Below are 27655 nucleotides of genomic sequence, written 5' to 3'. Positions count from 1 at the left end.
GGTAGTAAACATACCTCTGCCATGTTGGGAAGCTGAGGTGGGCACAGGACTCCCAGGGCTGCTGCTTCAGTCCTAGCCACACTGCAGTTTAAATCAATGGTCAAAAAATGATTACAGATTCACAATAAGACAGATTCAGATGGAATAAAACTCTAAACAGTTTACAATGTATGTAAAAATAAATATAGGCTTGGAAGAGAGAGCTGTGTATGTGCATCCCAGGTCTTAAGGGTCCCAAGTGGCCATGCCCCAGGGGCATGTACTTCAAGGTCATAAGCAGGTGTAACAGTTACCTGAAACCTCACTAGGGGTGGTGCTTCAAGGTCATAGCTAGAACAGCTACCCACTACAGAGGAAAGCAAGAAGTATAATAAAGAGAGCAGTCCAAGCATCCAGCATTGAGGAGTATGGAGAAACATGCTGAATAAGAGAACTAAAAGAGTCCATTTGCTTGGAGCAAAGAGGTGGGTTTGCTTTGGCAGTGAACAGGCAGCTCAATTAGAAAAGCCTCAGAACCTTTAAGCACAAGGAGACACACACTGCAGTTCTAAATGCTTTGAAATGTCCTTCCTAATAAGAGTGGAAATGGAATTAGAAGTAGGGAAGGAGCATAGCACAAGAGGGAAGCAAGGACTAGGGTAACCTTGAAAAGCTACTGTGCTTACCAGAACAAACAAACCAGCACAACTGTTGGGACCCGCATGGGTGCAGTGTGGCTGGGGAAAGAAAATAGATTCAAGAACTATTATGATATAAAATAAACAAGACAACAAAAAATTGGAGTTTAAGAACACAGTGTTGGTCTGGAGAGATGGTTCAGTAGTTAAGAGAACTGGCTGCTCTTGCAAAGGACCCAGGTTCAATTCCCAGTACCCACGTGGTGGCTCAGAACTGTCTGTAACTTCATTTCCAAAGAGAATCTAATACCCTCTTCTGACCTCTGAAAGCACCAGGCATGTACCTGGTACATATGCATACATGCAGACAAAATATTCATACATAAATCTTTTTAAAAAAGGGCTGGAGAGATGGCTCAGAAGTTAAGAGCACCGACTGCTCTTCCAGAGGTCCTGAGTTCAATTCCCAGCACCCACATGGTGGCTCACAACCATCTGTAATGAGATCTGGCACCCTCTTCCATATACATAATAAATAAATAAATATTTTTAAAAAAATCTTTAAAAAAAAGAAATAACATTTATATAAGGATATCTGTAACAAATCTTTGACAAAATATTTAATTATAGGTTCTTGGGTATTGCTAACATATCACAGAAATTAATTGGCCTGTGTAAGTACAAGAGTAATTATAGGAATAGCAAAGGGATATATGCATACCTAAAACCTATGCAGTTACATAAACAAAAAATTTAAAGTTAACATTCCGAGGGCTAGAGAGATGGCCCAAGGTTAAGTGTACATACTGTTCTTCCATAGAACACAAGTTTGGTTCCCATCACTCACACAGGAAGCTACTTGTTACTCCAGTTCCAGGGTCTCCTCAGACACGTGCACACATACACACATACCTACATACATACACACATAAATAAAATAAATGTCAATGTTAACATTCTGAAATTAAAACAAGGAAAAATAAAGAGAACTTCCTCTCTTAGCAATGGCAGATGTGGTAATTCTCATCAATACTCCTAACAAGGATCATTTTTTAAAAATCTAGACAAAAATATAAAAACTGTCTCAATGAAAATACATAGAAATGAACAAGGTAGTGAAAAGTTACCCACTGAGCGCCAAGAAACCATACAAATACAGAAAATCAAGCATGTAATTTTGAATTGCTTCTCTTCAATAGTTGCTAATTCTAGGCGAGGGTCAGGAGAGGCTGGCAGCTTAAAGACGCTGACAACTTTGCTAGGCTTTTGGGGTCCTGGGAGCCCTCTTCCAATCAGAGGAGAACACTCTAGCTTCAGTCAGCACTCTAGCACTTGGATAAAAAGCCCAGAGCAACCGAGAGGAGGAAAAGTGTAATTTGGCTCAGAGCTTCAGTCAACAACAGGCGGCTGGCTAACTCCGTGGCCCATGGTGATGCAGAACATTAAAGCAGAGAGGGTGGAGAGTCCAGAAGAAAGGGACAGGGCTGCTTACTCATGAGTGAAAGAAAGGGGAGACTCAGGAGCTAGCATCTAAGTTTCCCCAGAGATTGAAACATTCCATCTTGCAGGAATGCTCCTTAAGCAGAAAGGTAAATAACTCAAAATAAATTCAGGAAGTCCCTGAGACTGACAGGATTCACTAGGGCCCTCCCTCCCAGAGTAAACAATAAAGCTGCATGATTCTCAAGCAAATGAAGCTTCAAAGAAGACTCTGAGACCAGACCAGCTGCCTGGGAGGAACAGAAACCAGCCAAGCTGCCTGAAGAGGTTTAGACCAGAGTTACTTGGAAAGAACACCCTCCAACCTGCTGAACTGCCTGCAAGCTATACAGTTTCCTCCTGTCACCCATGCTGGGGTGGACTTTGGTAATGTATCTGTCTTTGAGTCACTTCTGCTCCTGTAAGTAAATCCTCACTCATACTCCTGTAAGTAAACCCAATAAAACTCACTGGTTCATCAAGTTGGACTTTGGTGGTATCCAAACTTTGTTCTGTCATGGGTTCCATATCTGGGGTGATTAGATGTGTGTTGCATCTCCCCAGGAATAGTTTTATCATAAAACTGAGAGGGAGGTTCCAGGGACAGGATCTACCCTTCAAGGGCATATACCCAATGACCCTACTTTTGAGTAACCCTATGCTCATCAATGGATGACCAACTGATAAAGTTAGCATCCTCATGATTCAATTCAGTTCTCCACAAACCACCAGCTGGGACTGAAGTCTTCAACTCAACTACCTTCAAGGATATTTATATCTGAATCATAATACATCCTATACCTGAAATGGGATTACAAGAGACTTTATGACAATAGTTAAGTTGGCTAGAAGAAAAATATTCCCTACCAAAAGGAGCTATCTTGTGGGCCTCAAACTATGTAACAGGTAAGTTGGCAAATATAAGATCAGGCACAGAGTCCATAATATCCAGGCAGATAATATGGAAAAGAATCAGCAAACCAGTAGAAAATAGAAACACACTGAGCAGGCATGGTGGTACAGGCCTGTAATCCTAAGCACTCCAGAGACTGAGACAGGCAGATCTCTGAATTCAAAGCCAGCCTTTTCTAGAAAGGGTTAAGGCCAGCCAGGGCCACATAGTAAGACCCTGTCTCAAAAACAAACACACTAAAAGGAGTTCCAGGTCCTGGTGGTATCAAATATATTGCCTAGTTAAAGAAAACAAAAAAATACAATAAGAATTTCAACAGAAAATTCTAATATATTTAAATGGGTTGTAGAAGATTTACAAAAGTTAAGTAGAATTTCCAGACCAGAAAAATACAGTAATCAAAATTAAAATTGGTTAGACACAAACTAGTGAACTGGACAATGGGTCAGGACTAAACACCCAACATAAATCACAAAGAAGAAAAATGACAGAAAAAGTAAAAGACAAAAGATACTAAGAAAAGGTCTAATTATATGAGAAATGGGAAACCTAGAAGGGATGAAATAGAAGCACATTTGGAAAAAAAAATGATAGCTCAGAAATTTTAGCTAGCAACAAAAAATAAACCACAGATTAGAAATGCCATATGTGTGCCCCAAAAGACAACAACAACAACAACAAAACCCTGCCAGTAAGCACTCTAAAATCCTGTACCTAAAATGAACTATGTTTAGAATGAGCCTGTAGTACAGGCATGGTGGTGCACACCTATAATACCAGCACTAGGGAATCTAGGTACAGAATTATACAAGTTCAAGGTGAGCCTAGAATGCATAGTGAAACACTGTCTCATTAAAACAAAAGCATTACCTCATGGCTATGCTGCTACAATTTATTTATCCATTACCTATGGGTGTAGATTTCAGTTGTTTTCAGCATTAGCTGCAAGTAACTAGCCATGAACTTCAACGCCTTCATGACCAAGTCTCTATGCAAATATCAGTATCAGTCTTATCCACAGAAGGGAAGCAGCTGGGTGCCATACTAAGTACATATTTAAATTTTTAAGAAACTCAGTCTTCCCATGTGGTTGAGTCATTTCACATTCCCACCAGCAGTGTGCTTCTAACCAGAAATTCTTACCTGCGTCCCCTAAGTAATATTTCCTGTTCCTTTCTTTCTGGCTACTCTCAAGACTGTCTCATTTTCCCTTTTCTTCAACAGTTTTTATCATCATGTTCCTGGGAGAGAGTGTGTTTATGTATGTGTGTTTGTGTATGAATATGTGCATTTGTGTGTGTTTCTCCTGTTTGGTGTCCTTGTATTCTTGGAGCTATGGTTTCTTGTCCTTCACTAATTTCAGAGTCTTGGCCATTATTTCTTTCATTTTCCCTTTTGTCTTTCTGAGATTCAACCTGTATCCTAGGTCACTTCTCTGCTAACTTTTGCATTCTTCGTTGTCTTTTAGGTTGGCTTGGCTAACATCTGTCTTCATGTTCACTGATTCCCCAGTTGTGACCAACCAATAAACACATCCTTCATGTCTGACATTAATTACTCTTTTCTTCTAGCATTTTCATTTGATTATTTTATTGTTCCATCTCTCTGTTGAAAGCCCTATATATCATGCATATCATTTTTTAACAAGTTAATCATAGTTATTTACCTATCTCATACTTCTTGGGTCATCACTGATACTTGGTCATTTCCTCCCCTTATTTGGGGGTTTAGCAATTTTTTATTCGATACTATTTATTGAAGACAGATGTAACAGCTCTGAAACTAACATGCCTCTTCTCAAGGTTATTGGGGTGGTGGCAAATAAATCTACTTAGTATCTCAACTGGGTTTAAGTTTTATTGTTGCTATGGTAACGTCTATGTCATCACTGGTTTTATATTCCTCCAACAGTGGGCCACTGTTACTTTGTATTTAACATGTAGTCTGTAATGCCAAAGGTTTCTCCTCCATGACCCAACAACACTCTCAAGCAGGGGTTTCTTTTCATACTTTATCTTTCCTATTAGTAAAGCTCTGTTGCTTATGGCTGTACGTTGGGCTAGTGGGAGAAGTAAGAGCCTTTCATCCTTGATTCTGTGTCATCTTAGTCAGGACTTTTGAGTCCAGGCTGCAAGAATGGAGCTTCTTCAGTGTACCTATCTGGCTATTTCTTGGAGCAGGGTAGTATTTGGCAGGGTCAAATTTGTTGCCACTCCCTCACTGGCAGATCTCTATGCTTTATTTGGGTGCAGAGTCTTAGACCTAACATTCTCTTGCCTTTCAATGCCAAGAGAATTACGTTTCCATTGTGTTCCAGAAGCAGTCACCATTGCATTGTCATGAAGAAAGGAAACCTGGTATCTCTTCCAGAAGAGGCTGCTGCTTCTTCTGACACTCCTACAGAACAATGGGTCTTCACTGCTCTTCCCTCATCAAGCCTATGCTTTACCAAAGAGAAGGTTCTGGGGAAGTAGGCTCAGTTGCTTCCTCTCTCAGTAGTAGTTAATCACCACCATGCCTACAGCACCAAGGAGAGCTAACTCTACTGCTCGGCCATAGATGGGAAGACATAGGGGTGGCGTTGGTGAGTTCTAAGTCACAAGTTATTCTAACCTGACACAGACTCTTATGTGGCACATCTGCAGCTGGTCTCAGAAGGTAGAGACAGGGGGATTGTGAGTTCAGCTTAGCCAGATCAACACAGAGTCTGCATTCAAACAAACAAACAAAAAAGTCAGTGTCCCTATGTCCCACCTTCTTTAAAGGATTCATCATCATCTTGCTTTTTAGAATTCAACTCATGTAGCAGCCTGGTGACTACCTGTGACAGGCTCAAGAAAATATATGAGCATGTGGACTTAGTAGCTAACCCAGTTTTAGAAGGAGAATAATACTTTCTTACAGCTCTTCTACAACCTAAGAAGGAGTGGAGCTAACCGGTTTTTGAACCCAGGAATTGTTTCATATTCTTTTAAGCTCAACTGCACATTTAAAAGAAATTGAGAAAATCCAGCTCATTTTTATTACAGACAAGATGGATGACTAAATAACCAAGAAGCAAATATATGAACACTGTTCTTTACTAGAATTTTATGAAAAAAAATCAAACTTTAGATCTATTAAAAGTATTAACTGCTGAGCTTGGTGACACATGCCTGTAATCCTGACACTTGGGAGGTTGAGGCAGGAGGATCAGAGGTTCAAGGCCATCCTTCAATGCATAGAGAATCTGAGACTAGCCTGGATTATATCAGACTTTGTTTCATTAAAAGAATTATTCTCTTGCTTATATTATTCTTCCTTTATGTCCAATCTACATACTTGTAAATATTTCCATAGATCTTTATTATTATAAAATAATTAGTAATGTCAATCTATTTTATCCTTAAATACAAATAAAGATAAAATGAAAAAACATAACAGACATTATCCTTGAAAGATTATGGTCAACATAATTTTATTTGACACTATAAAGCACAAAAGAGCAGTCCCCACTGTCTGTCCCTGCTCCAGTTTCTCCCAGTTGTCTCCACTCTCTTTCTTGGTGAACTGGGAGACTGTTCTATAACTTCATGGCTCTAGACCACAAGGCCCCCTGCACAGTTGATTCTTCCCCTGATGCTGGAACCTCCATTAACCTTATACCACTGTGGGAATCCATTCCCTCTCCTCTTTCCCTGCCTGAAATCAGAGTGTCAGCCAATGGAATGCTATGCTCCACCACAGGCCATCTGTGACCTGCAGGGGTCCTGGAACATCATGTTCTGTTTCAGATGTATAATTGTGTTGCTTTCATAAAACCCTTTTGCTTTTCTCGGAATTTAAACTTTTATCTCAGAAAATGTCAACTGTGGTGAGGAAGAGAGGAATGTTTTCTGAGACGCAAACCAAAGAAGACAGTAGTTTGTATTGCTCATTTCTATTCCCTCATTCCTTAGTTAAGACTGTTTTTATTTCAGAGAAGTATCAAAACCAATTATTTTCTTTCATACTTCTTAGAAACCTTCTAACAAAGCATTACAGTCAAAAATTGAGCTTTAAGTACATATTTCCTCAGCTTTAAATGAGTATAATACATCATATGGGGCTGACAATTGTTTAAAGGATGTATCTAAGGCATGAAGCACAGTGCCTGCCCCACATTAAGTGTTTCACAAATCATTATTGTTTGTCCATTCAACTGTACTACCTCAAATAAGACTTTTTTAAAATGCATTCAGCTTTTCATTCACAAATATCTTTATTTGCAAAGTAAATGCTTTCTATTCAAATTCAAAACGAGATCATTTAAGAATCTATCTCTATTCAGTATGAAATACTGTATTATTCACACCAGAAGATATTTTTGGTATTTTCTTACTGTATCTACTTGTGAAAAAAAAGTCACAAATGGTAATAAAAGTAGAAGTGGTGGATCTTTGCAGAATCAAAATATTGCTATATCACATCTACCAACTTTAAATAGTCAGATTTCATATTGATTTAATAGACTATGTCACTTTTGTCTTCTATTATGTACTGCTACATGCTCCTCTCATTCCTGTAAGAGAAAAAGTCAGTATCAAAGCATGTGATCAATGTTGTTTTCACTCAAGAATCCTTCAGTGAGTCAGACCAGAGTGTCAAACACGTCATGGCTCTTTTGGGTAGACACTGGTTCTCTCAGAACATTCAGTTCAATCACCATTCTTTCTAAAGTTGGCTGTGAGTATCTGTTATTTCAAAACATCATTCTAGGCTCTGAAGAAAAAATAACAAACTAGAGTGTCAAAGATTCTGCCTTTATGGAAAAGAGGGAATGATGGTACAGGCCAAGGTCAGAAAGGACATGATAGGAAGTTTTATTCTATCTGAAATGAAAAGCTATTTATTTTAGTTTTCTTGTAGCTGCTATTACAAATTAACAGAAGCTAACTATGTTAAAGCAACAGAAATTTACTCTCTCACAGTTCTAGAAGCCAAATGTTCTGATGCAGTATTACTCAGACCAAGATGCCCAGTGCCACATTCTTGGCACAGTTGGCAGTGTAGCATCCCTTCCTTATCATGCCTAGCTATTGTGTTATCATTTCTTGGCTTTCCCACCTCTTCCTCCACCTTTACTGCTGTCTTTCCCACTTGTTCATCTTCTGCCCTCTTCTTATAAGAGACACGTGACAGCATTTGGGCCCCTGCCAAATGATCCAAGACAATCTCCCTATCTCCATATCCACTATTTACCCAAGTTCAGAAATTACCTTATTCTGGAATAAGGTAACATTTATAGTTTCCTAGGATCAGGGCTTGATTCTTGGGGATAAGGGAAGAGAGGCAAAAGAAGGGGACAGTATGTCACTTTACTTCACTGATGTGATATTTTGTATACAAGAGCATAAAACATGATGGGTTAGTTCTTTTTAAAGACCTCTCGGTGTGAGGGGCTTCTAGAAGGCAAAGTAGAAGCAATAGGTCCTGTGTGCCACTGCTGCAGATCAGACAAGGTAGCTGAGGCCTGAAGTAAATTACACACTAGAGATCTCTGCAATCAGATCAGCCAATCAAGAGGTTGACTAAGCTCAGAATGGCTAAGATCAAAAACACTGATGGCAGCTTATGTTGGAGAGGATGGGGAGCAAGGGGAACACTCCTCCACTGTTGGTGGGAGTGAAAACTTGTACAGCCACTATGGAAATCAGTATGGTGGTTTCTCATAAAATTGGGAATCAATCTACCTCAAGACCCAGCTATACCAGTCTAGAGCATACACTCAAAGGATGCACAATCATACCACAAGAACACTTGCTCATCTATGTTCATAGCAGCTTTATTTGTAATAGCCAGAACCTGGAAACAGCATAGATGCCCCTCAACTGAAGAACAGACAAAGAAAATATGGCACATTTACATAATGGAGTATTACTCAGCTGTTAAAAACAATGACATCAGGAAATTTGAAAGCATTTTGAGTGAGGCAACCCAGATCCAGAAAGACAGACATAGTATGTACTCATTCATAAGTGGTTATTAGCTGTAAAGGATAACCATGCTATAATCCACAGACCCAGAGAAGCTAGGTAATAAGGAGGGCCCAACAGGGAGAAACACATGGATCTCTCTGAGAAAGGGAAATAGAAGTTCTCCTAGGTGAACTGGGGCTGATGGGCATGGGAACTTGAGGGATTGGGTTGAAGGGTGGATGGAGGGGGAGAGTACTGAAAAAGATGACTGGAAATGGGGTACATTTCGGGTCAGGTAGAAACCTGATGCAAGGGAAACTCCCACGAATCTACAAGGTTGACTCCAACTAAGACCCCTAACAATAGTGGATACGTAGGCTGAACTGGCCATCTCCTGTGATCAGATTGATAACTACCCCAATTGTCATCAGAGAGCCTTCATCTAGTAACTGATGGAAACAGATGCAGATACCCACAGCCAAACATTAGGCCGAGCTCAGGGAGGGAAAGATTGTATGAGTCAGGGGGTCAAGGACATCACAAGAAAACCCACAGTAAAAAACTATCCTGTCTCTTAGGAACTCAGAGTCTGAACCAACAACCAGGGTGCCTGCATAGGACTGACCTAGGCCCTCTACATATATGTGGCAGTTATGTAGCTTGGTCTACTTGTAGGACTCCTAACAATGGGAACAAGGGCTGATCCTAACACTTTGGCTGACTCTTATGACCCTATTCCTCATAAAGGGTTGCCTTGCCTAGACTTAATATAAGGGAGGTACTTAGTCTTACTGCAACTTGATATGCCATGCTTTGTTGATACCCATGAGAGGCCTGCCCCTTTCTGAACAGAAACAAAGGAAGAGTGGATGAAGAGGGCAGAGGTGAGGGGGAGGAAATACGAAGGAAGAAATCATTCTTTGATTGAGGGACATCTATGTTGTTTCCAGGTTCTGGCTATTACAAATAAAGCTGCTATGAACATAGATGAACAAGTGTCCTTGTGGTATGATGTGCATCCTCTGAGTATATGCTCAAGAGTGGTATAGCTGGGTCTTGAGGTAGATTGATTCTGGTGGGAATGTAAATTGACTCAGCTGTCTCTTCCTCTGTGGGATGGGCATCATGAAACTTGTCTAGACTCAGAAACTAAAATGTATAAAACATTCAACAGTGTACAGTGTCTGATCAGTAAACCTTAGTAAATACTCACTATAGTTATTTTCTGTGCCTAACACCACACATTTTCTATTGTACAATAAATATTATGACATTTTTGGAGAAAAATATAAGTAAATGAACAATGAGATTAATTCAAAAGTTCGACAGGAAGAAATGTTTGGTGCTGTGCTATAACAGAGCCCATTATGCTATCTTAAGTGTAATGATATCACCCTCATTTGTAATTTTATAAAAGGATACAGAATTTTAGAAATTTATCTTGACAGTCAAAATCCCTTCACTTCCACATAGCATAAGCACAAGTTCAATATTAAAATCTAATGTCTCAGAATTCAGTTTATTAAGTTGAAGGAAAAATACTAGATCAATAATGACCATAGGATTAAGTTGCATAACATGAGTAAAATAACTATATCTTGAAGTATTTTCACATTTATAGAACTTAAATTGTAAGTCAAATATTTTCTTTCTTGATTCTTACTTAAATTCCACCTTGAGACAAGTACAAAATAATTCAACAACCACTTTGGATATAGTTTAGAAAGGAAATTTTGGAAATAAATGAAATTAGTTCAATTATAATTCTAAATTTGTTGCTGGCATTTTAATATTTTACTTATTTATTTTGTTTTTTAGATTTTATTTTTAATTGTATGTATTTGCATGTGCATGCTCAAACATGTGCATGTGTGCACATATGCATGCAGTGTCCATGGAGGCCAAAAGAAGCCATCAGATCCCCTGGAGCTGGAGTTACAAGTGGTTGTGAGCCATCCTGTCTGGGTGCTGGGAACCAAACTCAGATTCTCTAGAAGAGCAATTTGCATTCCTAACTGCTGAACCATCTCTCCAGCCACTCCTGCTTTAAAGTTTAAATTTCTTCATCGTGGCCAGGTATAGTGGCTCACAGCTTTGATCCCAGCACTTGGGAGGCAGAGGCAGAACAATCTTTGTAGGACAGCCTTGTCTACATAGAAAATTCCAGAACAATCAGGACTATCTAGAGAGAACTTGTCTCAAAAACAGGGAAAAAAAGGTCAAATTTCTTTATCTCTAAAACAGTGAAAATAGTAGCCTTTAAAACATATTTTCATTACGACACAGTACCAACAATTAAATGCAAATGTAGTAAAAAAAAATAACATCAGTACAATTTTATAATGTGTAAGACCAGCAAAGCCCCCAACATCCCTTTTCCTCATGTTCTTTAGGGTGAAGCAAGGTAAGGGGTGAGCTCTCAAAGCTGTTTAGTCTGGAGTCACAAATGTGGTAATGTCCTTGGGAATAATTACTTCCTGCCTAAAATACTTACTGCTTATATTTTTAAGTCCTCTCAAAGTGAATCATGAAAGACCAATATTAACAAGTACTTAGATTATTATCATCTGTGGACTCAACAGATCATCTACTAATACACTGAAAACCACCAGATGCTCACACCAACCATCTGGAATCTGCTTCCAACTCCAACCCAGTTGGAATTCATTTATTCCAATCCATTATGGAATTCTGTTCATCCTGATAATGCATCTGAGACATATATGTACACTGCTCCACTGCTTAAATTCATCATTTTAATCCAATCTGCCATTGACTTTTAGAGGCCCAGTACTGAAGCTCTGGAACTGTCCCACTCTAGTCTGTGCTCTACACATCCACCAAAATGAGCACAGTTCAAAGTCGCCAATAGCTTTCCGCTGTCCTCAAAACTGATGTCACTGACATTTGTCCAGCCTGTTCTCTGTTCACACTCCACCTCCTACTAGCCCCAACTACACTTATCACTGTCCCACCAGTTCTTGCCTCTCAGGCCACCTGCTGCTGTCCTGCTTTTCACAGTCTTGCTAAGAGGCTCTCCTTGCCCTCCCAGTGCATGGAAGTTCTCTTGCTAACTTACTACTTTGTCTCAGTGTCACAGTTTTGTCCTTTTACATTCAGAGCACTTATCACAAGTGACAGTCAGCCTTTTGTTTGATTACTTGTTAAAGTCTGGGTCACTTCTGCACTACAGCCTCCTAAAGAACAAGTTCCCTGTCTTTTATTCATCTCTACTTCAGTGTTTATAACTGTGCCTTGCACCTGACAAGTAGTGCTCAGCAAATAAATACAAAGAGAATTTGCCATAAGTTAAGAAATCACCAGGATAGCAAGGTGAAGAAACTGACTATGAGAATACATTATCACAGCTCATCTCTGGAATAAGCCAGGCAGAGCTGAAAAAGTGCCAGCCTAAAGTACCTGTAAGTCTTGACGATCTCTGAGCACATGATTTTAAAATCATCTGCAAATAGGCACAGTTTCACCAGTTAAAATGCACTAATAAAAGTTTGGCCATCTTCCATTGCATATGAAGCTGTCTACAAAAGCACTATCATCACTTTTACCCCATAAAGTTATCTCCTATGCTTCACTTGAATGATTTTATGCAAACTGAGAACCAGACAGTACTCTATTGCATGCTGCTGTCCCTTCACCCAACTGCATGACTTAAGGACTTTCCTGATGTGGGGTCCCACCTTTTTTGTATCTCCTTCAAACAGTGCAGGCAAGAGAGATGGAAGTCCTAACAAATGCTTGCTTACTAGTTATCCTGAAGAAAGAATGAAAAGCTGGGGCTATAGCTCAGCTGCAGAATGCTTGCCTAGCTTGCACAGAGCCCTAAGTTCAAGCCCCAATACTACATGAACTGGGCATGGGGATGTAATCCTCTAATACTAGTTCTTAGGAGGTGGAGGCTGGAGAATTAGCAGAAGCTCAGTGTTATCTCAGCTTCATACTGAGTTCTACACCAGGCTGGGCTACATGAGATTCTGACTAGAAACTAATTCATTAAATAAAATAAAATAAAATAAAATAAAATAAAATAAAATAAAATAAAATAAAATAAAATAAAAAGAAGGAAATCATTCAATAAATAAAGATTTTCTTAAAACAAACTCATTAGTGGGCACTGGTTTTGAATCCAATTAATAAGCTCATATTCTGTATTAAAACCATATCTTCAGCCAGATATGGTGAAACATGCCTTTAATCCCATCACAGAGGCGGGCAGATCTCTGAGTTTGAGGGTAGCCTGGTCTACAGAGAGTTCCAGGATAACTGGGGTTACACAGAGAAGCCCTGTCTCAAAAAACGAAAAGCAAACTAGCTTCCATAACTTCAAGTCAGAAGAAATATTTGAAACTGCATATAAATATACTGTATATACAAAATGAATGCATATTCTTCTTTCTTCTTTTCTTTTAAAGGGGAGATGTTTTGGTGCTGAGCACTGAAATGAACCCAGCATATCCTCACACATGCAGAATTTCTTAGGAGTTACTTAATGCCTTTACTATGAGCATATTAGCAAAATTTTGGCAGAACTATTTCAGAACCTCCAAAGGCTGCTGATGTCTACCTTTCATCCTTTATTCTTGTTTCATACAATTGGATGCTAGGGGCTGGAGAAATGGCTGCTCTTCCAGAGGATTCAATTCCCAGAACCCAGATGGCAACTCATAACTATCTATAACTCTAGTCCCAGAATCCTAATAACCTCTTCTGACCTCTTTGGGAACAAAGCATGCACTTTGGATGCTCAGTCTGATCTCTGTGGACCAGACTTAGCCAACTCAACATGGTATGCAGAATGTTTGACATTTTTATGTTAAAAACATTGTCTTACTTACATGAACTCCTTTCTACAATTTAACTGGTACCTCTGGCTGTCATGATAACAATGTTGGGTCAGTTAACACTACCAAAGTCAAATGTACAAGTAGGCTTGATCTATATAAGCTTACTTCAAAATTAGGCATGATTCTGGGATAAGAGACATAACAAAGCTTAATGCACTCATGAATCCCCATGGTAACCAGTAAGAATTCATATTGTCTTACAGAAATATAGGCTTCTTATGAAAATGACAGTAGTTGAAACCATGCCATAAATAATTCCAAAAAACAAAACTCAAGGATATGCTATCAATTACAGTTTTGAATATGTACAAATTAATTTGTAAACAGTTATAACCAAATGGAAAACTGAAGGTAAGTAAGTAAGTAAACTCACTATTAGCAAATACTATTTCCAATCACAGGCACCCTCTGACCCTACTAGTGGTTAAGATGCTAGAGAACATAGACCGCTGTCCAGATTGCTCACAAAATACTTGTTATTATTATTAAAAAAAAAAAGGAGTTCTTCAAATGCACACTGATGCAAATAATAAATATTAAGTATTAAATATCTAGCATGATATATTAATAATCAATGGGCATTATGTACTTGAAGAGAAATGTGACAATAGAGAAAATATGTTCACAGCAAGAAACTAATTCTCAAGAAATTTAGGAGGGAATGAAATCCATGTAAACTAAAATTGTGATGACCATAATGAATTTCATTTGAGGATTCTTCAGAAATCACCACAGCCCACCATGCAGGATCTTTAGTTAATTACTATAAGTAGTGAAGACATAAAATTAGTGTGCTAATTTTTGAAAAGTTTGAAAACAATATTAAATGATATATCTATAATTTTATAAAGATAGTTACACATTTTTAAGATATTAAATTTACCTTTAAAATACCTTTACTGAAAATCACCAAGGAACTCTTTACAACTAATTTTCCTAAATATTCTTATCATAATTCAAAATAAACATAATAACTTTTCTTCTACTCCATTAGTAGATATAAAAGATCAGCCATCAAAGCTCTGAAATTTTCTCTCAATAGTGGCAACATGCTACTGGGGGACAAAAAAAAAGCAAGAAACTTAAATCTTATTTCATACCAACTTACTCTGACTTTGGGTAAGACTCTCCGAAGTGTCTCAGTAGGATTCTGTCGCATCAAAAATGGAAGATTTGCAATCACACTTGTTCCTTGGATATCTTGACCAGCACTTACAAGGAAAATGCAAATTTTTAAATTTAAAATTAGGAGCTGAATTTTTAATTTAATGGGTTAATTTGAAAAATGACTGCTTTTAATAACTTTCTACAATGTTTTAAACACGTCATTGAGATACAAAAGTAAAACCAGTTATAAAACTTTATCAAATGAATCTTATAACAAATACATGTAGATATTACAGTTATGCTAAAATAAGATTTCTTGTTTACATACATGTCATAAAATGTTAACAATCTTACTAATACTTTAAAATTCTACCATACTTTGTTCTGTAATCTGATCATTTGCTATACTTTATAAAAATATATAATGATAAAATATAGTAAAATAATAATATCAAAATAATAATAAACTAAAATAATCTAGGCCAAAACACAATACTGAGTATACTGAAATAGCTTGTATAGATTGGCTTCGTGAATTGCAAGAAACTTCTAAAAGATACACTCAAAGCTCTTACAGGCCACTAGGACATTTTATATAATGCCTTTTTGGTCTAACATGCATTAAGGCTTTGTTCCCAAAATAATCTCTGTGGTATTCTAGAGGCATAAATACTTTGGGAAATATTCAAGTTCTTCTGGAAAGAACATTTCCATGAACTACAAATATTCCTTTAAAGTACAGCCTGAATGATACAAGTTTTGTAAGCATGTCAAGTACTGGAGGGAAATGCTACCTGTTCTGCACAGATACCAAACACATTAAATGCTTATGGCATCACATTTATTTATTTACATACTTTTAATAAATTAAAATTATTTTTACTTCTCTTCAAAAAGAACTGTGGTCATTTGAAAAAGAATGGCCCCCCATAGACTTATATATGTGAATACTTGGTATCTAGTTGGTAGAACTGTTTGGGAAAGATTAGGTGGTGTAGCCTTGTTGGAAAAGGCATGTCACTGGAGGTGGGCTTTAAGGTTTCAAAAGAGCAATTCTGAGTCTCCCTCTCTCTGCCTTACGACTGTGTTTCCACATTTAAGCTCTACTCTCGGCTACTGCTCCAGCACCATGCCTGCCTGTCTACTGCCATTCTCCCCACCATGATGGTCATGGACTCTAATCCTCTGCAACTCTAAGACCCCAGTAAACTCTTTTATAGTGTTTTATCATACCAACAGAAAAGTAGCTATGACAAGAACTATTCATGGTTTTATGAAATGTATGTGAGCTTTAAATATAAGGTTTTCAAATAGTTTAAGTAATATGTTTGTTTCTTCAGAATTGTGTGGGTTTTTTTTTTTCAGTCATAAAAAATATGTTCTAGTTGTGAATGAAGCTGTCCTGTCATGTAGCAAGTCTTAGCCTGTTGCAGTACAGCACACTATGGAACACAGAGTATCACAATCATTTCACGGTCCTTACCTTTATAAGTGGATCTTTTAAAGAAAAAAAAAATGAAGAAAGAAAAGAGAAGAGCTGAAATAGGGGACTATGCTAATCTAGAAAGATGGTCAGAAGGTGGTAACTAAAGTTATCCAAAAAAATTACTTGTCATAGGTTGAAAGGTAACCCCTAAAATATATCTGCATCTTAATCCTAGAATGCTGGGGTGTATTCTTAATTTTTAGAAGGATCCTGAGATGAAGATATCATTCTAGATTATCTAGATCTAATACCATGTGTGTAGAAAGGAGTTATTCAGAGGAAAACACAGGACAGGAGAAGGCAATTTGACCACAAAAATGGAGAGGGGAGTGATGCGGCCACAAGCCAGGGTATGCTGACACTCACAGGGAGCTAAAGGCCAAAACTGGGTGTACCCCTGATTTCTTGATTTTGGGCTTCTGGTCTACAGAACTATGAAAGCAATATTTCTTGTTGTTCCAGGTTACCCATTTTGTGGTGATGTATTACATCAGTCACATAAACAAATATACTATTGTTGTTATTTAAATGTGAGTATAGGCTCATATATTTGAACACTTGAACCTCAAAAGGCAAAACATCCCATGTTCAACACTACAAAATGTAACAAAAAAGGGCTCTAAAACCCTGAAAATAGGGTTTTAAGATTATAATCCAATTCTGTGTGTGTGTGTGTGTGTGTGTGTGTGTGTGTATTTAAAGTTCTCATTAAAGTCCTTACTTTCTAATAAGGCAAAGACTAGTAGTCCTGATCACAAGAGACAGAGCCTATAAGACATATAACTATAACCTAATATTTGTCTGCAAAAGAAAATTTTAAAAATGCCTAAGACATAAAAACATCACAGTCATCATTAATTATGAAAATATAGAATTGAGGTGATAGAACTCAGCAGGAAGTTGGAAAATGACTCAACTAGGAAAGAGGTGAATGAAACAATCACTGCTGAAGAGAAAAGGGGAATTTTAAATACAAAAGTAAAAGATTTGAAAGTAAAAAGGCTATGAGAGAACATAATACAGAAGATAGACAAGATACAACATGCTGATAGGGAATCCAAAGATTAAAACTAAGCAAGAAATTTCATTTAAGTTAAAAATATTTGAAAAGATTGAAAGGATTAGGAGGTATGGCCTTGTTGGAGGACGTGTGTCACTGGGGGTGGGCCTTGAGGTTTCAAAAGCCCATGCCAAGGTCAGTGTCCCTCTCTTGGCCTATGGATCAGGATGTAGCTCTTGATTTCTCCAGCACTGCACCTGCCTGCTGCCATGCTCTCTGCCATGATGATGAGACTGCAAGCAGGCCCCAAATTAAATGTTTTCTTTTATAAGAGTAGCCTCGATCATGCTGTCTCGTCACTGAACTCAGGCACTCAGTGTAGATAACACTGGCCCCACCAACAGAGAGCTATGGGTGAGGAGGGGCTCAAAGGACCCCACCACTTACTGATCAACTACTGGCAACTAACATTCTGGGAGGAGGGAGGCACAGTATCCAGTTGTGTGCCCACTTTTGAGCCTAGAGGCTCCGGAGAATAGTTCAATCCCGTTGTCAAACAAACCTAACAAGTTAAACTCAGTGAGAACACAACAAAACAAAGTCATGAATATGGAAGACATTTTATGAAGAAGGGAGGGAGGCAGGAGGAGAGGGTGAGTCATCAGAGTACACTAGACACATGTCTGAAATGGTCAAAGAAAACTTTTTTTTAAGGCTGGCAAAATGGCTCAGCAGGTAAAGGCAATTGCCTTTAAGCCTGACAACCTGAGTTCAATTCCTGGAACCTATACACAAGTGAAAGGAGAAAACTAACTCCACAAAGTTGTCCTCTGGCCTCCACATGCATATCATGGCCAAAAAAAAATTAAGTAAATATTTAAAAATTTTAATTAAGGGCTGCAGAGATAGCTCATTGGTTAACAGCGCTTGCTGCTCTTGCAGAGGACCCAGTTAAGATTCCCACACCTATATTTGGCACATTTCCGTCTGCAACTCCAGTTCCAGGGGATCTGATGCCCTCTTCTGACTTCCACAGGCACCAAGGACACATGTAGTGCACAGACACACACACACACACACACACACACACACACACACACAGGTAAAACATCAATACATATAAATTTAAAATTATTTTTCCTAAAATTAAAAAAAAAATGAAAAAGCATATCATATTCCCAAGAAATCAATACAGCACAATCACCACTTAGATAAACTGTTGAACTTTAAAGAAAATAAAATTATTTGGATATCCAAATGAACAAGTTACTTAACAACAAAAAAAATCATGCCATCACTGATTTTGGTAGCAATACGATATTAACAAAGCAGTAATGTTACAGAGGCTGACACTGCTTACTATACAAGTGTGTGTAGTTAATACACATCTGCACTACCATCACTGAGTGGAAGGAACCCAAAACTATATAAAGGAGTCAATGTAAAATCTTTTACCTAATGCAGCATATACAATCTTTAAATAATTATCTGATTAATCTTACCCTTTCTGTTTAAACAAATTAAGTTTCCAAGACTTCAAAACCTCCAGCTTTCTGTTGAAAGCCAAGCATGAAGAACATTCACAGGCTGTCCCATGGCTCCCTTTTGCCCTAGTCATTAGGACATGCTCCTTTTTAGAATACTCAGAAACAAAAAGGATGCAAACAATTCATGCTAAAGCCACTCAGCAAGCCATTTCTCTAACACTGAAAAGAACTGGGTTAATCATCTAAGTTGTACACTAGAGGTTAAAAAGGGAAGAGGAGAAGATATAAGACTAAATAAATGGATGTAGGACAGCTATCTTTCAAATTCTAAATTAGTGTTACTAATTATTCGCTTTCCCTTGGGAGATGCACCTATTTTAAAGAGCCTCTTCAGTGATATATTAAGCCAAGCATTTGTTACTATAATAAAGTTTCATTGTCACTGTTGCCACACCCTCTGCTGTGATAGTAAACACCATTCACGTGACTAAGTGACCAACTGGCAGTTTCCAACCTCCTCTAGTCAAGGGTGTTTTGCCCAGATCTTATACACTCCCATACCTGGCACACAGGCATAGGGTAAATACTTATTTGCCTCTATTTCACATCTGCAGTCCACTCTCATTGTCAAAAGCTGGAACTTATCACCATGCCCAGAACCTTAAATTTTGATCTCCTTGCTGGCCAGAACCCTTGACTTTGCATTTTTTCCATAGTTAAGACCAGTTTCACACTCATCACAATTCCAATTCCTCAGCTCTGGATTCTCCACTTCCTAACATTAGCATTCTTTCTGGTTTTCTTTCTTCAGTGCCAACCTTGCTCTCATTGCTACATCAGTTAAATGTTCACCAAAAATGTTTTTTCTTTACTTCTCCCCCTAATAACAAGATAAAATTGTGTCTGCTACACTATATGCCAAGCACTGTGCTAATAAACACCTGACTTACTTTCACATAGGCTAATTCTCACAATTATCTTATCAAGTGGATAAATACTATCACAGGCTACATTCTATTTTCTCTTTAGGAAGATAAAGGTTCCAAAGCTATCCATCCTGCACAACTCAAAACCTATGCTGCCAATCACTACATTACACAGCCTCTGCTACGGTTGGATGTGTAGATATATACAAGCTCACATTGGGACCCATCTGGGTGGCCAGATAGGGGTGCTTTTTGGTGAGGCCTCAGACACTTAGGTGATGGAGCATAGGTGGCAGATGTGGAACACTTGAGGCCAGTCTTTGAGGGTTACAGGCCATCTAAGGTTCTGGTATAACTACCTCTGCTCACACCTGCTACCATGGTGTAGCATGCCACAAGTCCTCCCACCAACAAATGAAGCCACCCACTACTCAACCTCCTCCACCATTCCTCTGTACATGAGTCAAAATCAAGTTTTCCTTCACTGAGTCATTTCTACCAGGTGTTTTATCACAGCCACAAGAAAACTAACTAATACAAACTGACTGTATAACCAAGATCAAACCTCTCCTTCCACTTTATTCACTCCACGCTTGCTCCTAAGCTAAGCTATGCGGGCCCCTACTATGGAAGGATACACAAAGTGGTAATCAATCTGAGACAACCAAGGAAGGAAGGCCGGTGTGTGTGTGTGTGTGTGTGTGTGTGTGTGTGTGTGTGTGTGTGTGTGTGTGTGTCTGAGGAGGGAGGGCACATACCTACAATATCAAACAAGAGAAAGACAGAAGCTCAAGGGTAGCCTGGGCTACATAGTGAGACTCTATCAAGAAAGGAAGGGAGGGAGGGAAAGAGGGAAAATTCAGAAACATTATTGCTAGTCTCTCAAAATGAGGCTACCTGCTCTAGTTTACAAAAACCCTTGTCTAATCCCACAAAGTTGCAATAGATCAAGTTAGGGATGTAGCTCAATGACAGAATGTTTGCCTAACATATAAGGAACTCTAGGTTTGATCCCCAGCAATTACAATGAATCTATATTCTTGAAGTATTAACACTAGTCCAATACCCTATTCTAACCATCTAAAAGCTCAAAATTCAAAGAGAAGACAGAGTCCCATGATAAGAATATTAACTATATAGCATAATGTCCTTTTTCTAGCCTAAACAATCTATATAGTTTACTTAATCATAAACCAGTTAGTAAAGAAAGAAGTGAAGTGGATGCTACCCACAAAAGATGGGATGACATAGTCACTACTGTATCAGAGACTTGACTAAGTGCAGAATTTAAATGACCTGAGCTCCTACAGAGCCAAGGAGCCCTTCCTAGTGGCTCTCACTTAAGGTCAAACACAACACAAGCCGGGCGGTGGTGGCGCACGCCTTTAATCCCAGCACTCGGGAGGCAGAGCCAGGTGGACCTCTGTGTGTTCGAGGCCAGCCTGGTCTCCAAAGTGAGTTCCAGGAAAGGCGCAAAGCTACACAGAGAAACCTGTCTCGAAAAAACAAAAACAAAAACAAAAAAAAAAACAAAAAAAAAAAAAACACAAACACACACACAACACAGAAATTACTGAGACAGTGTTTGAATTCATGAGAAACTGGGTGCTAAACAGGCCTTGTTTTGAGATCATAACAAAAACAAAACTTTAGTTATTTATTTCTTTATTCATCAAAATCAACATTAAATCTTCAAAACAATGCCTTAAAAGATTCATAAAGTCAGAGAACCATAAAACCTGATTATAATGACCATGCTCAGTATCACAAAAAGTATATATATATATGTATATATATATATATATATATATATATATATATATTTAACATAACTAAAGCAAGAGTACAAGAAAAATTAACACTGAAGGCCCTGCTTACTACATGAGGCAAAATACTATCCCTACGGTATCTCATTAATCTTTACATTATAGAAGAAACATATTGATATAGTTTATATTTGTGTAAACTGAGACCCACGGAAGGGAAAGTGGCTCACTCAAAGTTATCAATGAGTAAAGATCACAGGCAAGATTTCACCCTACAATTTCTAAGTCCATAATCTATGGCTGTGCATCCCCTCGGGTCACAATCCCATTCCAAGAAGCAGATTAACAGTCAATCTTTTTCAAATAAGTTCTCTGGGCTGGGGATTGACTCAATGGGAGAGGATTTGCCTAGCACACACAACTGGGTTCAATCCCCAATTCCACCCAAAAAAGGATCTCAGTTGATACTGCTACAAGGATTATCAGATGGTTTATTTAGTAATATCAAATTATTTTACTGATGATTCCTGCGATGCTCCCTCAGCTATCAGAATGCTATGTTTGCAGGGGTTTGTGCTTGTTGTAAAAAGCCACAGTACTCAAATTTATTAAACACATTATTGGGTGCAAAAAGACCACTGGCTGTGGAATGGCTTCAACTACCTAAAACCAAGCTGGTTTTCCAGCTACCTCTTTTTACCAGAGACACAAACAGCCCTCTGACTCTCAAATACACATCACAGAAGTAGCTTAAACTTCCCTCTCCTCACACCTCACAACACTCTACATAGGATAAAATCTCCACTTACCTGAGATGGAACTAACTTATAAAATACAAGAACACCTGAGCTATCATTAAATCTTATCTTTATGTAATTTACTTTGAATTTTTCCCATTTTGTGATTCCATATTAAGATTATATTTGGTGTTAACTTTGATGTTTTATTAGACATAGACATAAAATAATTACTGTTAAATTTTCCTTATAAATACATGTATTAATAAGCACACACACACAAACGTTCACTTGTATAGAGCCAATCACAATTTAAAGTGTATTCCTATTGGTGAGGATACAGGCAGAAAAGCACAATAGTGAAGATCGTAGTTTTGTAGTGTTGTGCAGAGTAAATGGGAGGTTTTGAAAGTCTTTCATTCCTGAGCTTATAGTGGTAGTGCTGAAGGTATAAAGGTATGCAAAATAGGAAGGTTTCTAGAAGCTCTTCCCATTAGATTTTTTTAACAAGCTTCTGATTTCCCCATTAACTAAAAACGTTTCAAGAAAAATCCTGTTAAAATGTTTCTAAAACATACTTTTGATGTTACTGCCTAACAGGATGGGCAGATAAAGCAAGATGATGTACGAGAAAAGCTTAGAAGGGAAAGTAACATGGCAAGCAACCATTGGAAGACAAAGACCTGAAGCCTGGCACCTATAAAAATGAGGTGGCTAGTAGCTGCTGCAGAAGAGGACAAGGCCCAATTCCTGAACTACAGCAGACAAGTGGACTGATGGAGTCAACTTTGCAGGAAGTATTTATTCAGAAATGCTGACTACCAGGCACTGGTCTCAATTCTCTAGCACAACTTAAAAATGTTTTATGCCTAGAATAGACTTTGTCACATAGCAATTAGTGGCTGGGTACTTAAGAGTACTGATGGGAAAAGGAAAAGCATACAACTGAAATGATACAAAAGGATAGCCTGGCTTCAATAACAAGTAAAAACATTTAGACTAAAAAGTGAATTCCATTTCACATTTGGAGGGCCAGCAAGGCATTCTAGGGGAGACACCATGTGGAAGTACAACACCAGAGGGCCAACAAAGTATCTTGGCCTGAAGTTCAGGAAGGGGAAAAAGGTCAGGGACAGCTACCTACAGCCTGGATTTGGAAATGATATCATGGAGATGATGACTAAAATCCGGAGTGGATAACATGACACACATAGAGTCCAAATAACACATAATAGTTCCTGTCTGCTCATCTGACTGATATGCCAGTAAATAAGGAACTGAGTCAGAAGAAATGCAATACAAACAAATCAATTATAACACTTAAGGGATCTTGAGTCAACCAAGTCAGTCTGGAAAAGCTGTGCGGAACAAGGACTCCTTCTCCCTAATGCTAATGAGACACATCAAAGCCTCACCCAGGGCTTTGGGTTGGGAGTTGGGCCTTGTTAGGTACTGTGAGGAATGTGAATTTCCTTTGCTGTGTATATACCTAAAAGAATCAAAATCAGCTACTGTGGGGACCAACAAACTCATATTTAAGGATGCACTACTAACAATACCCAAGATATGGACTCAGTCTAGGTGCTCATCAATGAATGAAGATTCACTGTATATATCATTTTGTGATATATGTGAGATATATATATATATATATATATATATATATGTTAATAAAGCCATAAAGGAAGATGAAATTATGTTGTTTGCAGGAAAATGGAAGGAGCTAGAAATCATCATGTTAGTGAAATAAAAGTCTCACAGACAGGTACTGCATGTTTTCTCTCATGTGTGAAATACAGGAGATGGGAAAACCAGAAAGTAAAAATGAGACTATTAGGAATATACATTGACAAGGGAGGGATAAGAAAAAGTAATAGGGAAATATCAAAGTGCATTCTAACCTTGTACAGAACCTTTACTTTGTAAAATCAACATAGGCTAACTTTTTAAAAGAATGTCCATTTCATGCAGTCATTATTATAAGCATCTTTTGGTGATTTTTTTAAGATTTTTTTATTTATTTTTATCTTATGTATATGAATGTTTTCCCTGCATGTATGCATGAGTACCACGGGTGTGCAGTGCTAGGAGAGGGCATTGGATACCCAAGAACTGGAGTTACAGACAATTGTGAGCCACGTGTGGGTGCTAGGAATCAAATCTGGATCCTCTGCCAAAGTAGTAAATGCTTTTAACCACTTAACTATCCTTCCAGCCCCTCCTTTGATTTTTTTTATATGGTCAAAGCTTTCAGGGGTGAGTCAGGAAGCCACTTGATTGACAGCTTACAAAACCTTGTGCCTGGTTGCCTAAAGCTGTCAATCAAGAAGTCCCTTCCTGGCCAGTTATATGGCTCAGCAGGCTAAGGTACTTACTACCAAACCTGACAATCTAAGTTTGAGTCCCAGGACCCACATGGGAGAAAGAGAGACCAATTCTCACAAGCTGTCCTCTGGCTGCCACATGTGTGCTATGATACGTATACATGCACACACATGAAAAATGAGTAAAAAAAAATTTTTTAAGAAGTCCTTTCTTTGGCAATCATCTGAACTGGCATCACAGCAGCTGGCTGCTTTGAACACTCTATGATTGTTCTAAGGAAGCTCCACTCCAACTGTCAGAAACACCACAGCTGCAGCTGAAGTCCTGACTTCTGTTTCAGGAGGCTTTGCTATGGAACAACCACTCCAGACAACACGCGGTGACAATAAGCCTCAGTGAATTAGATGATTTCATATACTCTGCAGCTTATCTCACTTAAGATGGGGAAAGGAGCACCTCCTCACTGACTCATCAAAAGGCCTGTGATTGGTGTTTATCATGATCGGTGTATATGTAAAGCATGCTATTGGGACTAGAAGCCAGGCACTGTGAAGTAAGATTGCGATTGGTGACAGGCTGTTCACAAGCGTGTCACACCCCTATGGCTATATAAACATGCTGTTTTGTTTTGTTTTTTTACTTTTTCCTACGGCTATATATAACATGCTGGCTTTTTACTTTTCCTATGGCTATATAAACATGCTTTTTTTTACTTTTCTCAGACTGAGTCCAGTGGCTTCTCTCTGGTGTACTGTTCCTCGTGTTCCAACACTAGGTTCCAGTAAAGGTTTCTCTCAAATGGACTTGTATTGACTACTTGAAGTTTTTACTACAGATGGAGCAGACTGAGCTGGTAATACCAAGAATGGATGAACCCTTGGGCTTTCAGCCCCAAGCACTCTGAAGCAGCAACTAAAACCTGCTACAGAATAACATTCAAAAGAACCCAGCTCACCCTATTCATTCACCTTCAGTTAGAAGGTGGCTTCAGAGTTTCAGAGAGTAGCAGAGTACAGACTAAGGAATGTGACAATAAAGGACAGCAGAATAAGAGAGACCAGGGAGGGAAGGATGCAGCCAGAGTTCATAAAAGAGGGTCTATAGGGCTGCCAAGGATTAAGAAGCAAGGGCACCAACACCCCAAGTTCAAGGGCTGCAAAACTAGCTGCTGGGTGCAAGGAACCACAGGCATTCACAGCCCAAAGCAGTAAAGCACTGACCTGAGCACCAAGCTGTAAGTCAGTCTGTGGTCTAGAAAGCGTGGAGCCATGAGTCCCTAGTTCTCAGGACTGTAGAACTATGGGCTCTAGGTTTGAAAACCTGGCCTGGAAGCCTCTGGCACTCAAGAGCTCAGGGACATCAACACAATGGGAGCTGTTCCTCTTGCCTGCTCATGATTTCTACCCCAAAAGAACAAAGAGACCTTCAGCCAGCCATGTGTGACAGGAAGGACAAGAAACAATAGGACATAATAGAATGTGGAAGTTTAACAGGGATTTAGAAATACAAATAACCTCTCTCATGGCCTTTACTTTGTAACAGTGAAGACAGCAACTATGGAGCACGTTCAAAGTCAACCAGCTCTCAGGGTAAAAGCATGATTTCCACAAAGCAAGAATCTGATTAAAACAGTTACCCATTGGTCCTCTAACATCCTTCATGATTTCCTAAATAACTCTTCACTTCACACCTGCATGTTTTCTTTAAGAGAAAGTCAATTTTCTTCTTGATGTTCCTCAGTAAAATAACTATTTTAGGCAAGTTTACCATTTCTCTTAATATATGAAATACAAATATCCTAGGTAACCTATAAAAGAAGGGATTTTAAGTTTAACTGAGGTATGACTGACAAAATTTATGTACATTCAAGATATACACTATAGTGAGATCTTAACTCCTATAAGGTAAATTGACAACTTATAAACACACACACAGAGAGAGAGAGAGAGAGAGAGAGAGAGAGAGAGAGAGAGAGAGAGAGAGAGAGCCAGCCATGAGGATGCTTTGAGAAATGCACACATTGTAGAGTGGATACCAGAATCAAGCTAATTAACTTATCTATTACCTCATATACACTTTGACACTAGACAATACATTGCTGTGCTCCTCCCTGGGGAAGATCGCCTCTCCTGCTCCCAGTTCTCCTCAGTTCCCTATGGTTCTTTGTGTGGAGTTGAGACCCCACAGGCTTTTTCCTGTCCACTTTGGCAGTTTCATCCTGCAGTTTCACACCACAGTCATCTCTGTTAGCACCACCTAGCGGTTGGAATATGAAACTGATGTCCAATCTCCTTATCTTAGAATCAAAAGGATAGGTTCCCTCAGGCTCAGCCTATCACTTTGAACACCTGATCTAGGAAACACAGCAACTGAAGAGCTTAGGTGACAGAAACAGAATCCAAATACCTGACTTTACAAAAGCAAATTGGCCCTTAAAGTCATATTGAAGAAACATTAACTTTAATCCTTATAGCATTTACATCTAATACTTATAGAATTTTAAGATTTAACTGAAAATGGAGCATAGATCTAAAATGCAAATGCTAAATTCTTAAAATTTCTTTTTTTAAAAAACGGAAAAGACCTTAGTGACCTATTAGAGAAAGATCCCCTAAGTATTACTAATTACTAGAAAGTAGTAACGATAAAGAAAAACATCAATAAGCTATGCCTCAACAAAATTAAAAGATATTACTTTTCAAAAGATACACTTAAGAAAATCAAGAGGCAAGTCACTAGCTGGAAGAAAATACTTGGAAAGGATGTCCAATGATGAGCAAAGATTCAAACAGACACATCACCATGGCTTAAAATTAAGGAGAATGCTCAAACAGGCTGACATAAAATGGTACCATCACTCCAGAGCAGTTTAGCTATTTCATAAAAGTGTAAGCATAGACCCTTCATACAACCCAGTCACTCCACTTCTAGGTGTTTAACAGTGAGCAAGGATACTGTGTGCATGTGTGCATGTGTGTGTGCGCGCGCACACACACTCATACACAAATGAAACA

The 27655-nt window shown here is 38.5% G+C and overlaps 1 protein-coding gene across 3 annotated transcripts in view; it reads right to left on the bottom strand.

The window, feature by feature from the left end:
* The window catches only part of Ppp4r4 (protein phosphatase 4 regulatory subunit 4), a 90115-nt gene that overhangs the window by 50559 nt on the left and 11901 nt on the right, over positions 1–27655 (bottom strand). For 2 of the 3 annotated variants that reach the window (XM_037210796.1, XM_028888305.2), the window contains exon 3: positions 14916–15018. The exons of the other annotated variant lie outside the window; for it this stretch is intronic. In XM_037210796.1, the coding sequence (XP_037066691.1) occupies positions 14916–15018 (103 nt within the window). The remainder of the gene's footprint in view (positions 1–14915; positions 15019–27655) is intronic. 3 annotated transcript variants of the gene reach the window in all.

Source organism: Peromyscus leucopus, chromosome 14 (genome assembly GCF_004664715.2).
Source record: "Peromyscus leucopus breed LL Stock chromosome 14, UCI_PerLeu_2.1, whole genome shotgun sequence".
NCBI lineage: Eukaryota > Metazoa > Chordata > Mammalia > Rodentia > Cricetidae > Peromyscus > Peromyscus leucopus.
This window is presented reverse-complemented; position numbering and strand designations above follow the sequence as displayed.